The sequence below is a fragment of the Mya arenaria genome, chromosome 14, assembly GCF_026914265.1.
Source record: "Mya arenaria isolate MELC-2E11 chromosome 14, ASM2691426v1".
Taxonomy (NCBI): domain Eukaryota; kingdom Metazoa; phylum Mollusca; class Bivalvia; order Myida; family Myidae; genus Mya; species Mya arenaria.
Genome location: NC_069135.1, coordinates 16,732,752 through 16,747,318, shown reverse-complemented (window position 1 = coordinate 16,747,318; position 14,567 = coordinate 16,732,752). Strand labels below are relative to the sequence as shown.

The window sequence follows — 14,567 nt, the reverse complement described above, 5'->3', positions numbered from 1 at the left end:
AGGCCCATTCCCCGCTATATTTTGCCCGAAGACAAAACCACCGTATTCACCCGGCACTGCGGGGCCACCTGAAAGGTAAAAACACGGCCCATTTCCCCGGCTATCCCCGGTATACCACCGGACCTGGGGGGGGGGGGGGGGTGTGCGTGGTTACAATTTACTGGTGCATTAGGTGTAACTACATAATAGCAAAATTATATTTATTTACAACGACAAAGCAGCGCACTATGAATTAACCGAATCGATTGTGCAAGCATCGTGCCAAGGTCGTTATTTATAACGTTTTGAATTATTTTTGACATAACTTTCCATTATTTAAAATGTATCAAGTTTAAAGCCTCCACTCCCGTAGGTTGTTCATGCGGCACGCAGACGTCCAGTCAACGTTTGCCTCCCTGACGGACCTTTCGGAAGAGGAGCTGCCGGGGAGCCCCGTCCTCCGCGCGCACCTGCTCGTGTTTGGCGCCACGGTGAACACGTGGGTGGAAAAGCTACACGAGGCGGACACGCTCGTGGCACTTGTGCAGAAGAACACAGACAGTCACGTGGTGCGAGGGGTGAAGGACGTGCAACTGTTTAAGATCAAAACCAGTTATGAATGATGTGCGAAGTATAAAAAAACATAAATTAGTTATTTTTGACATTGCCATGTTAAGACCATTCCTTAGTCAGAAAAGGAGGTTTAGATCTACTGGAACAATGCTTACAATTGACTGGTGCATTAGGTGGAACTACATAATAGCAAAAACTGTTAACGGAAATGATAGCTTGGTTCTAAAGTATGTTCAAACAATCACAATAGACAATTTAAGATTCAATTTTGACGAATAAAGCCAAATTTAAAATGTGTGTTCAAGTATATGCGGCATGAAGCCCTCCAGTTTTATCTCTCTACAATGGTGTAATTATTCTGGGCCCGTCTTAAAGCTGTACTCTCTGTACAGATTGAACGTTTTGACATTTTTTGTCTTGGAACGAGCCAATTTATGCGAAAATGCATGGAAACCAGCCAATTTTTTATTAAATTTCTGCAAACCAGTGATATAAGACTGCTGACAAAAAATCAGATCGTAGAAGTTCAATAATTGATGTTTTATGCATTTTTCTTAAACCGTTAGTAACGCTTTCAGCCATAAACAATTAATTTTCGAATGGAAATATGAAAATCTGCAATGTCAGCAGTCTTATATCACTGGTTTGCAGATATTTAAGCAAAGATTGGCTCATTCCAAAACAACATTTAAAAAAAAAGTTGTCAAAACGGTAAATCTGTGAGAGTACAGCTTTAAAAGCGAGCGGGCGATATCAATATTCTCAGTGAAATAGTACGTCCGTGTTACAAATTAAATTAACCGTTTTAATGTCCAATCTCGCGAAATCACGAATCAAACTATTTTTTGGCAATACATATTATGACCGCTCAGAAATATAAATTCGAAAAAAGCTATTCTACGATTCTAGATATATAGTATAATCTATATTATACAGTACCTTGGTTCGAATCATGATGCAGGCGGAATATAGTTTTTCCGTTTTTAATTTAATAAAATTGTGTGTATCATTACGTTTATGATATTTAATTATTTATATAATGCCTTATCGTATCATCTTGCTATTACTGTTTCATTTTTTTTCAGGAAATTTTATATTTTATTTCATAAAAAACTTCCGCCAATGGGGCCTTAAGTTAAAGAGGAGTGACATGACGTGATATTTGTAAAACACATACCCCTCTCGGGCCGTTCTTCAATATGAGTACTGCAATAAACTCATTTAATGCTATAAACGGGTACTGCTTTATTATATATACGACAGATACTTACTTTGGTTTTATGAACAAATAAAACTTACCATAATAAAGTTTGACATCAATTCACTAAAATCGATCATGGAATTATTACATCTTCCAATTGAAACGCTGTTGAGAACGTGACTGGATTTTCCGTGCCATACATTGAATTTAATATTGAACTTAATTGTTGGAACACTCAGCCTCAGATAAAAACTACCTTTGAACACATTGAAATGAAATCTCATTGAGGTTTTAAATTTGATTTTATTAAGTTATTTGATAAGTTATTTCGAGGAAAATGGGTAGGTAGATTTAACAAATTACATTGTAAATCTGTATGATTTTTGTATTCACATTCGGAATAACCATTGTTTTGTGTGATAAAAATGTTTGTTTCCATGTTCAGATGTTATCGAAATCGGCACACATGTGTAAAATCTTATCTCAATTACTGAAAAAAATGTTTTCAAAAATATGGAATCAATCAATAGATTTATGTAATTAGTAATGCTAGTCGATTTTACTAGGGAACTAAAATTGAAAAATCATCTAAACGTGAAATCAAATGCCTTCAAATTTTGGAATATCTCTTTTATAAAAAATAACATAATAATTATGCAATTGTTGCATTATTGTTGAAGATAAAATGTCATTAAAGTCTGTTGATTAATTTGTGCATGTAAAATGTTAGTATTACAGTATCTGAATTTTCTTTTTAATTTCGTTAAGACGCGGGCGTGAATTACATTCGTGCACACCATCCTGAATAAAATCGAAATAGTCTTGATAGTGAATCGTTCATGTTATGCCTAAATATTTCACTCGGACAAAACTATTTGTTTCAATTTAAATCATATTTCTGAACTCGACATTTTAGAAGTCCTAAGTATTTGTTATTAGGAACGAAGAAGATACAGGTTGTTATATACTATGAGTTTTTTATGTGTATTGTTGTCGTTGGTTTTCGACACACTTCATATTATATATGTATGTGTGGTTGACAATGTGGAATGAACAAGTCGGAAATAAACTACCATCATCGCTTATTAACTTCGAGTTAGTCGGAAATAAACTACCATCATCGCTTATTAACTTCGAGTTAGTCGGAAATAAACTACCATCATCGCTTATTAACTTCGAGTTAGTCGGAAATAAACTACCATCATCGCTTATTAACTTCGAGTTAGTCGGAAATAAACTACCATCATCGCTTATTAACTTCGAGTTAGTCGGAAATAAACTACCATCATCGCTTATTAACTTCGAGTTAGTCGGAAATAAACTACCATCATCGCTTATTAACTTCGAGTTAGTCGGAAATAAACTACCATCATCGCTTATTAACTTCGAGTTCGACGTTGGTGGCAAGGAAAATTTCCAATGTTATTGAATTCAGTGTCCAAAGGTAAAGAGTCTCTCAAGCACTTGTAAGTCTCCATACTAGTATATTTTCAAAACGGCTTGCCAGGCGGGTCATGCTCGGCGGAAGAGGATGATGTGGACTCCCCGTTGAGTGCTGACGATCGTAAGCTGATCAGGACCACGTGGTCGCCCTTGTACCGAGACTGGGAGGGCACGCACGGCCCGGCCTTTTTTGTCAGGTATAGTCTTGGAAGAAAGAAAAAAACATTGCATCTTTCAGACCACGGGTGAAAGCGAATTAATATCTGTTTCCGATTGAAATGATACTTAAAACCTTTTCGCATTCATCCATCGAAAGGACATTTGAGTATCCATTCATTCAAGCACTTGTTGGTTTATTTACAACGACAAAGCAGCGCACTATGAATTAACCGAATCGATTGTGCAAGCATCGTGCCAAGGTCATTATTTATAACGTTTTGAATGATTTTTGACATAACTTTCCATTATTTAAAATGTATCAAGTTTAAAGCCTCCACTCCCGTAGGTTGTTCATGCGGCACGCAGACGTCCGGTCAAGGTTTGCCTCTCTAACGGACCTTTCGGAAGAGGAGCTGCCGGGGAGCCCCGTCCTCCGCGCGCACGTGCTCGTGTTTGGCGCCACGGTGAACACGTGGGTGGAAAAGCTACACGAGGCGGACACGCTCGTGGCACTTGTGCAGAAAAACACAGACAGTCACGTGGTGCGAGGGGTGAAGGACGTGCCACTGTTTAAGGTCAAAACCAATTATGGATGTTGTGCGAAGTATAAAAAACATAAATTAGTTATTTTTGACATTGCCAAGTTAGGACCATTCCTTAGTCAAAAAAAGGAGGTTTAGATCTACTGGAACAATGTTAAACCCGCTGTTTAAAGGAAGACTTTAAAAGTTAAGCTTTGTTTAGCAAAGTGTTTTCATTGAGTATGTGATCTTTGTTAATATTTGTGTATAAATATTATTTTGTTATATCTACACAGCCTAGCTATTATCTTCAAAGTGATCCTCATTCTTATGCACTGGAGTTTTAGTTTTAGATTTATTTCTGCATTGACGTCATCAGGTCTGATTTATGGGGCGGCTGAATTTCGCAAAAAAAAAGTTCATGTATCAGCGGTAATCATGTCAGAGAATGAATGTGCTTACGCATACTTTTATTACATCTTTATCATCGCGTTCAAAGCCTTAAACCTTTAAAGCTGCACTCTCACAGATTGAACGTTTTGACAACTTTTTTTAATTTTTTTACTTTAAACGAGTCAATTTTTACGAAAATCCATGAAAGCCAGTTAAATAAGACTGCTGACAAAAAAATAGATCGCAGATTTTATATTTAAGTTCAAAAATTGATGTTTTATGCATTTTTTATAAACCGTTAGTAACGGTTTAGGCCATAAAACATTAATTTTCGAACGGAAATATGAAAATCTACGATCTGATTTTTTGTCAGCAATCTTATATCATTTATTTGCAGATACTTACGCAAAAATTTGCTCTTTCCAAGACAAAAAATAAAAAGTTGTAAAAATGGTATATCTGTGAGAGTGCAGCTTTAAGGCTATTGCGCATGTACAGTTAAGGTAACGTAACCCTAACGCTTCTATTTCAGGCAGCACTCGTCGAGTTGCTAAGCTACGCAAGTGAGACGTTCAGTTTCAACCAGCCGCAGGTAGATGCCTGGACCCGAGTTGCTGACCTCATAGTGTCTGTCATGGAACAGCGGATAGACGATCTTAAATGAACAAAGCTACTACTACCAGTGGCGTAGCTACATATAGTGACTCAATTTGAATAACCCCAAAATGCAAAAAAAAACACTATTAGCTACTCAAACACTTAGAACAACTGAAAAGTTTGTTTTATTTTAACCAAAGCAAGTTTCATGTTTATTTAAACTACGTGCAGGGTGTATTGCTTGGTTTAGTTGTATCATTGCAAGTATAATTGAGTTTATGTAATGTGCATATTAAAGTCCCTAACCTCACATAGAATCATCGCCCCTGACGACCATTCTAGGCGTTTGTGCCATCAATTGATTTCACTGTTAAAATTGTTGTATGCAATAAAACATACGGCCTTGTTTAATGTACTTCTGTTTATGACATTTCGTGTAGGAAGTTTAATTAAAATGTACGATAGAACAACAACCACGGCAGTGCTTATATAGAAAATACACATATATATACTATAACATATCATTATATAAAAAAAGTTATAGGCATTAACTTTCTTTCCACACCTGTAGCAATATTACATTAACAACGCATTGTCGTAAAGGACAAAGATATGGTCAACGACAAGCAAATGATCATTCATATGAAGAAATGAAAGAAATTACTTTATTAGGCTAGTCCAAATAATTGTACGTTGACGGATTTTTGACGATTTTTGATTCGGCAAATCCTTCAGGGATTTGAAGAATTCCGTATAACACGTCTATTATTTTAGACTATTCATTAGGCCGTGATCGTAAAACAAAGGCATAGTGATGATCGTATTAGGGTGTTTTTTTATTAAAGAGGGATATGGTACATGTATATATACATACTATAATATTGAATAGGTTTGCTAGAATCTGATGACATTAACGCTTAAACTTTTGCTTTGTTTGCCAGTAGCGAAAAAACACAAGGTTTCAAGAAATCCGTGTTATATATTTTGGACATACGTGCAATGAATTTGAGATGAAAAGCTGCATTTGTCTGGATTTTTGAAATTAGCTACTACATTTCAATATGTATATTCGTGGTATGAGACTTTTGAGGATTGGTTTCAATATTATGTGTTTTCTTTTATATTTAATATTGCATTCATAGTTAAGAGTCGGGATGACGCTTCTCAAATACATGAAGATATTGACAACCTCCAAGCCTGGTGGCGTGACTGGGAGATGTCGTTCCATCCGGAAAAGTCATCCACGTCAGTACTTAACGCGACATCATCCGACGCAGAAAACTATCCATGGAAAAACTCTAGACATACGTTACTTTTTAGTAAAACTAAAAAAAAGAGAAGAAAAGAGAATGCGGGTACCAGTCTAGAAAAATTATATAAACAACAAATTCGTTTAGTCTATATATGTGTATTCTATTGTAATGCCATTGTATGTGAACCACATATATATTGTACAATATTGAACCATTTCATATATCCTTTTTTTCGATAGTGATGAAAGAATAAACAATGTACATATTTACTTGCTTTGCTTCAATTTGTAAATTATAAGGGCCGAAATGACTCACAGAAAGTTTGAAAGGTCCCAAAAGTCTGCACAATAATTGAATAAATTTGTTAAGGGCCGAAATGTCCCAGGGTCACGGCCGAAATCATAAGGTGCCGTTATATCTGGAGACACAATATGTTACTACACGGCATAGGGTTTTAAATAAGCGAAAGGTAGGGATTTTACTTCCGGAAAGATTGCAGTGCAATATTTTACCAGAAAATCAATGTTTATTTTAAATTTAGGAGGAGACGCGCAACAAGACCAGCACAGTTTCACTGAAGAATGTTTTCTCTATATGGTTTATTTTTTTGAAATCTCTAAAACCGCTTTTCAATCAGTTATTCAATACATATCGACGTTTAGTTTCCAAGGCCAGGTATCAGTTGCTTTGCTCATTTGGCTGGTCTTAAACATTGTCTTAACACGGATTGCTTGGAAGTTTTACCATAGAAATATCTACAATCCTCATATACCAGGTATATAGATAAATCAATGAAAGTGATAGATTGCATTTATTCTTTTAAGAAATAAATGAAATTGTACTATTAATTATCAAAAATTAAGAAATGATCAAAAAATTAATATGTATATTGTCACACATCTTTAAACTGGTACAGTACATGGAATCACAATATAACTTTGGGATAAAAGAAATAAAAACGCCTCTGTTGTTCCTATGTCATCGTTTTGGGAGTTGTTGTCTAAAATTATTTTGCCATGTTGTTTTGGGGTGATTTCACTGATTGACAACATAACACTTTTTCTGTGGGCATGATTTAAATAATGCATATTTTGCATGGTCAATTGGACACCTGATAGATCTGTGTACTATTATACAAACCAAAGTCAATGTTTATCAGGTTTTTTTTTGGTAATTATAACTGTTTTTTTCATAATTCTCCAAAGGGAGAACATTCAGTCCATTACACCTTTGGCTGAAAAATAACTTCAAAACTACTAATGGATTGAAATAACAATAGGTACAGTACATTCCTCATGGAACTACCACTTTCCGTTCTACTCGGCATATTTTTGTCATCGCAGACACGAAATCAAATTTACCGAAATCCGCTTTCCTCAGCGTTTACCCTCCTTTTTCCATAATGGCTACTTCTGGCCATATCTTGGAATCTGGTAAAGGGATTCAAATGAAACTTGACATATAGATAGATGGCAATTATATAATGTTTGAAGATCCATATTCAAACTTTCATGCTGGTATCTTTCCATTTTTTGAGTTTTTTAACTTGTGTATAATAATGTCCCAACCATTCCCCTTCTTCTAGCACATTGTACAATTTCTGCCAATTCATAAAAATGGGCTTATGGGAAGAATCCAGGGATGCTCTTGTTCAAAATGCATGTGGTCGAAATCTGAATTAAGGAGTTATATGACATTTCTTAACTGTCAAACTAAAAAGCCAGATGCTGGCTTTATACCTGATATATTCACTTTGGTAATATAAAACAATTACGGACTACAAGATGGACATACCGATTTCATCTTGAATAATGTAACATGTTTGCAATCAAGCTTCAATTCCATTGTTCATATACATGTAACTGAATTTACTTTATGGCACGAAAGACATGAAGTGATAGAGATTTAAAATATAGCACGAAAGACTTGAAGTGATAGAGATTTTAAATAATCACTCTGACTTAAAGCTTGCATATTTTATTGTTAACTTGAGGCTCTATACAAGCTCTCTTTTTGCACTCTGTGTGATCAATTTGTAAAATTAGCTGAAAAATATTCACCCAATGCCATTTTCAGAGATTTTGTTTGAGGAAAAATCAAGACTAATCAATTGTTGTTATGCAAGCTCAGTTCATGTTACATGCAAGATGCATTCAACATATACCAATATTTTACTTGTGTTTCAATAATATTGAAACATTGAAATGTTTGCATGCATTACTTGTTTAAACATGTTTCATTATTCTCATGTTACTTTATGAATGAAATAAAAACTTCTTTATCTAATCAGGCATGAGCATGCTTTTCACCATTTAAATGAACAAAATTGTTTTGATGACTGAACCTATAAAAAGTAGAGCCAGTTTTGGTAACTTTTGAATATTTGAACTACTTTTTGTACTTTTCTCAAAAATATAATTAATATTAAGTTATTAACATTTAATTTAGATATTCTTAGGTTAAGTTGACGTTAAAAATGTTATATCAATATTTTTTTCAAAAATGAAATAAAAATATGTAACTATCATGAATAAACAATTGACCAAAGTAGGTTTCTTCAATTACTCATATTCAGAAATGTTCAGGTATATGATATTAATTTATTATGTTTTTTTATAGAGTTGGTGTCCAGGTATTCCAAACTAAACACGAAGGAAAAACCAAAAAGTAAAGCGGACTAAAATGGCATCAGCAATTAAGAAATTCTTCCAGAAGAAGAAATTGGATGTCAAGTTTAAGGTACTAGTATATTTAAACAATGCGTCATATACAATACGGTATTTGACATGGCTTCCAATTGGCATTGTAATGAACATAAATATCACTTGGTACCAGATTTGTTATGTGATATGAAATGTCTCAAGTTCTCTTTAAACACAAATACAGAAGACATATACTTCGTTATACGGTGTTCAGAAACATTTCTTATTTCTTCAGTATGTTAGCAAATAATGACTCTTGACATTAATTTACATGCAGGGCTTCTAAAAACCCACAATTTGCCGGTCTGGACTGATTTCAGAAACAGAAAATGTTAAAAAAAATGGTCTGAATTTGTTTTGTTTTTTCTATTTTCAATCCAAAATGGCTCAGTCAGAAAAAAAATGTAATACACAAACCGGGTTGTCATTCAAAGAACAACGGGTCCAAATGTGCAGTGTTATACATATAGTCAGCCATGATTGGAACAGCTTGTATTTGCCACCTTGAGGCTTTGACATACAAACCACATGATCTGAATTTTAGCAATTCTTGTTTAACATTCTTTTATTAGTTTACAAGTTTTGATTTTATTTGTCTGCAAAAAACCCCTCATACTGTAGTTATTATCCCCCGCCGAATCAAAGATTTTGGGAGGGGGATATTGTTTTGGCATAGTCCCTCTCTCAGTCATTACGTCCGTCCTTCTGTCCTTCTGTCCGTCCGGTACCATATCTTGGTAGGCATTGATCAGAAAATGTTCAAACTTGGTCTGAATGTCCCCCTTGATGAAATATGGACCATTTAAAAAAGTGGGTCACATGGGGTCAAAAACTTGGTCACTAGAACAAATCTTAGAAAAATCACTGGAACATACTAGAGGCATTATACATGGTCAAATATTCATATAACTGAATCAGAATGTTCTCCTTGAAATCTTGGACCTATTTAAAACTGGGTCACATTTGATCGAAAATTAGGTCACTAGGTCAAATCTTAGATATTTATTGTCCGGAATGGAAATGATTGGTCAGATTATGTTCAAACTTGGTCATGATGTACCCCTTGATGAAATGTGGGCCGGCTGGTAAAAGTGGGGCACATGGGGTCAAAAACTAGGTCACTAGGTCAAATTTTAGAAAAATATTTGGCATTATGTATGGTCTAATATTCATGAAATTTGATCAGAATGTTTTCCTTGATGAACTCATGGACATGTTTTAAACTGGGTCACTTGTTATATTTTTCTTGGTTTTTGTTTTTTCAATAGTATCTTTAAGATAAATATTATCAGTAATATTGGTTTCACAGAAAGCTGGTGGAGGTCACAGGTTGGATGAGCCTCGGCCCCAGACAGGTGCCTCGAGGTCAAGAGAGGGTCAGGGTTCACAATCTGGTGCCAGAGGAGGTCATGACTACCAGCGGTCACTATCCAGTGAGCAGGCACGGGCAGCAGAGGCTGCCTTAGCTAGGATCCAGTCACAAGGAAGCAAAGGTATATTAATTTGATTTAGTGGTTTATATTGTGTGCCACTGGCATAATTGGTTTGGTATTGTCTTTTCGTCCGTCCAGAGCCATTACTATGCATCAATTAATGAAATTTACCGTATGTCAAGTGCGTATAATCATAGTGCACTGGTTTGTCTAGATTGGGTCGGTTACACAAGGGTTATGTCCCTTCAATTAATTACAAAAGCTCATATTTGTCTGGTTAGTAACACAATAGTAATTTGCTCTTTAATTAATGACAAACGCTCAATTTTGTCCATTCATAGACATTACTATGTAATTACTTGACATTAATTAATGGAACTTATATCAAGTCTGTATAACCATAGTGAGCTGGTACATGCACAATATTTGTCTGGATCCATTAAGTAACTCAAGAGTTATTTCCCTTTACTATGTAACTAATAGACAGAAATTAATGAAATTTATTGGAGGGGTGTATTGCTATATTGTGGTGATCTAAACACATGATCTATCTTGCTCTGGTCATATAACATAAAGGCTAGAATTTGTCCACCCAGAGCAATAACTGTGTAACAATAAATGAAACTTACATGAAATGTGTATAACTTTAATTTGATGGTGCATGCACAAGATTCATATGATAAGAGGCAGTAACTTGAGAGTCATCAACCTTTAATTAATTCAAATTGGTCCATTTTGAGTCGTTAACATCTTTTAGTGACAGAAATGCGTGAACTCAATGCATTGTCTTACATAAGATTGATCAGTACCATCAGAATTACTGCTCCTTGATAAAATTATTTATTTATATTTAAAATAAATTTGCCTTTATGAGGTGATACACATGTTATTTTTGATTTTCTGAATATAACATGAAGCAAACATCAATCTATTATCTATATTATGAAAAAATTGTGGGTTCACGACTGAAGTAGTTCACCCAATTTATTCATATTAATCTTTTACATGTATGATGCCATTATAACATGGCCAACATATTCACCATTTTACTGGCATAATTTCTCAACTTAGTTCAATCAACAGTTGGACCACAACATTAACTTTAGAGTTATGCGCTTGAATTGTCAAACTTTGACCAAATTCACTCTGACTGCTTGATCCCACACTAAAATTTTCAAAATTTGACCAAAATCTTTTTCAATTTTCAACTTTTCAATTGGCCACGTTTTTCTCAAAATATGAGAGGAATAGGTGCAGGCATTGATTCATAGTGAATTTTTTACCCTTAAATGCAAAATATTTAAAAAGTTTAATTTCATATGAAAAAAATATGGCATTCAAAATATTGTTCTCTTAAAAAAAATGCTTTTGCAATAGCATATCTCATACTTCATGCTCATAATTATTTGCTTACACCCCTGTATAGCACCAGACCCCTCGATGGCAGCCAAGGCTCGAATGAGGCGTGAGATGGAGCAAGAACGAAAGAAGGTTGAGGAGGCCCAGCGTCTTGCCGCCCGATACAGTGAGCCCACGGAGGTGGTCAAGGATGGGGTTCCCATGGCCACAATTCTGTTCACGTGCCCTGACATCGGGCCTGTTGTGCTGCCCAGGGCTGAGATGGAAGCCCACATCGAGGAGTTTTTGCTGGGACAACTGGCTGAGGAGCCTGAAATGGCCTCCGCTCTCATGATACACACACTTAACAAGGATAAAGAAAAGGTGAAGATTTGTGTGGATACACTGTGTAAATATCTTGATAATATTATCGCAAATCCAGAAGAGGAAAAGTTTAGGAAAATAAGGACTTCTAATAAAGCATTTATGGAAAGAATCTCTCCACTGCGAGGGACCGAGGAGTTCTTGCAAGCAGCAGGTTTTCTTTTGAAAACTTTGCCCTTTGATGACAAGGAGGATAACTTTTATCTGATGGAAGAGGAAATTGCACAAGATGCTGAACGATTAAGTAATGTGAAAGCTGTGTTACAAGCCGCAGAACCCATCAAACCTAAGCTTGATAGAGCCTTGAAAATATTTTTCCCAACAAGCAAAGCCACAAATTTTACCATTCCTGATGAATTTTACGCAATATCGCCTGATGAGCTAAAGAAGGAAGCACAGAGAAAGCAAGAAGCTGTTGAACAATTGGGCATGTTAAGAACAAAGGCAATGAGAGAGAGGGAGGAGAGACGTGAGTTGCTGAAATACAGGTACACCCTGGTACGAGTACGCCTGCCTGATGGTAACCTACTGCAGGGCACATTCAAAGCTACAGAAAAAATACCGGCACTTAAGGAATTCATACGAGAAAATCTAGTTAACGATTGGATGCCCTTTCATCTCTTCACCCAGACAGGAGGTAAACTGGACAGTGATAATAAGACATTGGCAGAGTATGGCCTCACACCGGCAGTGGTTGTGAACTTCCAGTGGGATAAGACTGTACAGAATGAGGTGGCGGCCCAGCAGGGCACCACACAGCAGGGCGCAGTTCTCAAACCTGAGATGATGGCACAAATACGCCAAATGTAGGCCTGTTATGTTTGAAAATGAAACTTATATATGTATATGATATGTGTAATGTTCCGCATGAGTATGTGAAGGAAACTGAACAATTCTTTGCTCACTAACAATGTGCAATGGAACAATTTCAATATATGTGGTTGACATTTTTGGATCGGATATAATGGGCTGAAGAACTCCCTCTTACTTATCTGTTACCATTTCAAAGCAAGTTTATATATACCGGTACACATGTACAAGATATGTGTATTTGATGCATTCTAGTTGAACAGTTATGTCCTAAGTATTTGTTTTCTGCCATGATATATCACATGTCTTTTAAAGTGAAAGTACTCATCACAGCTATGATCTACCGGTAATCATTGAGAAAATGTCATTGGGCTACATTGATTACACCATCTTATTCAGAATATACATGTTGTTAAATTGTTCATGCAGATAAATGTAGATATATTCTGTCATCCAAATTAGACTTTGAGATGAACAAGCCCGAATTCTTATACTATGTTTGGCATTCTTTTTTTTTAACTAGCTCTACTATATAAATTCAGAATTTGAGCAAGCCCAGAACCAATTTTACCAGTGCAGGGCCTGTGGGCTTGTGTTAATTTCGATCACTGTATATTCATCATGCATTTAGATTTGAAGTTACTTACATAGTTCTTGATAGTGTCAATACGATATTTGGATTTAATTGGATTTTTTAATGGATTTTTTGACCAACTTGATAAATATAATTGAATTGATTGGATGCTGAAGTTCCAGTACATGTGACAGTTAGTATGTGCGAATATTTCTGTTCAGTCTTTATTGATTCTTTTTTATTACAGTTTAATAACCTAGAACTTCTTTGAAAATCTTCTTTATTTAGTTTTATTCAGTGGCATTTTGTTATTGTCGTTGCTTGTTGTATATTGGATTTAAAATTTGAAAAGTTTCTGTTTTTTCTTGGAAAACTGTATATAAAAGTTTTATACAATTTATGAAAGCATGCTACAGTAGGTTGAAGACAAAATGGGTTAGTTTATTGAAGTCTTTCTGTTTGTAATTGAGTGTCTTTTGAATTACAGAGGTTTTTTTGGACTTTCCACTGTATTACAAGATTTCCGCATAAAGTCCGATGGCTCATGTGTAAAGGAGAGCTTGATCAATAATTTATATCCCATATGTTTACGGCTTAGCGCAGAGCCGAAAATTAATGTTTTATTGCTAAAAGCGTTACTATCGGTTTAAGAAAAACGCATAAAACATCATTTTTTAAACTAAAATGTACAAATCTGCGATCTAATTGTTTGGCAGCCGTCTTATATGACTGGTTAACATGCATGGTCACATAAATTATTTATCGTTCCAAGACAAAAGATATAAAAGTTGTCAAAAGGTTCAGACTGTGAGAGTGCAGCTTTAAATGGTTTAACGACTGAGAAGCTTCCATTCTACCAATAAACCGAGCATTAATGAAAAGAAATCAATTCGTCGCACTTATTACCTATGTGGTTTTTAAAGTAGTAGGTCGCAATGAAAACTAAAATTGCACGGTCACCTGTTTGAATCACCGATCATATTCAAGCCAATTCTAATGTCGATTAATTAAAGGAGCTTTACTTTGCAGAATTGCAGTTAACTGAGAACTTTGATTATTATAAAAATCAATAAGTAAAGCATTTTAATGTAAAATGAGCATCACTGCGGTGAAACTAAGCGATATATCGCGCGATCACAATTGGTCAATAATATCTACCCACACTGCCACAAAGTTCTTTCAGGAAAGCAAGATAGGTTTTCGTACG

At 35.3% G+C, this 14,567-nt stretch overlaps 2 protein-coding genes across 3 annotated transcripts; both read left to right on the top strand.

The window, feature by feature from the left end:
- The first annotated feature begins 1,939 nt into the window (after positions 1-1,939).
- Positions 1,940-4,933, top strand: LOC128215879 (globin-1-like). Its single transcript, XM_052922488.1, has 4 exons — positions 1,940-2,094; positions 3,261-3,393; positions 3,702-3,930; positions 4,802-4,933. The coding sequence occupies exons 1-4, from the start codon at positions 2,091-2,093 to the stop codon at positions 4,931-4,933; spliced, it is 498 nt and encodes a 165-aa protein (XP_052778448.1). The 5' UTR covers positions 1,940-2,090.
- Positions 4,934-6,600: 1,667 nt separating this feature from the next.
- LOC128218545 (UBX domain-containing protein 6-like) lies at positions 6,601-13,715 on the top strand. Of its 2 annotated transcripts, none has more exons than XM_052926237.1 (4): positions 6,601-6,794; positions 8,739-8,858; positions 10,131-10,314; positions 11,681-13,715. In XM_052926237.1, exons 2-4 carry the CDS (start codon positions 8,802-8,804, stop codon positions 12,784-12,786), a joined length of 1,347 nt encoding a protein of 448 aa, XP_052782197.1. In that variant the 5' UTR covers positions 6,601-6,794; positions 8,739-8,801; the 3' UTR covers positions 12,787-13,715. The 2 variants fall into 2 exon arrangements, with proteins under 2 accessions (XP_052782197.1, XP_052782196.1); XM_052926236.1 differs by having other exon boundaries at positions 6,601-6,894.
- Positions 13,716-14,567: the final 852 nt, after the last annotated feature.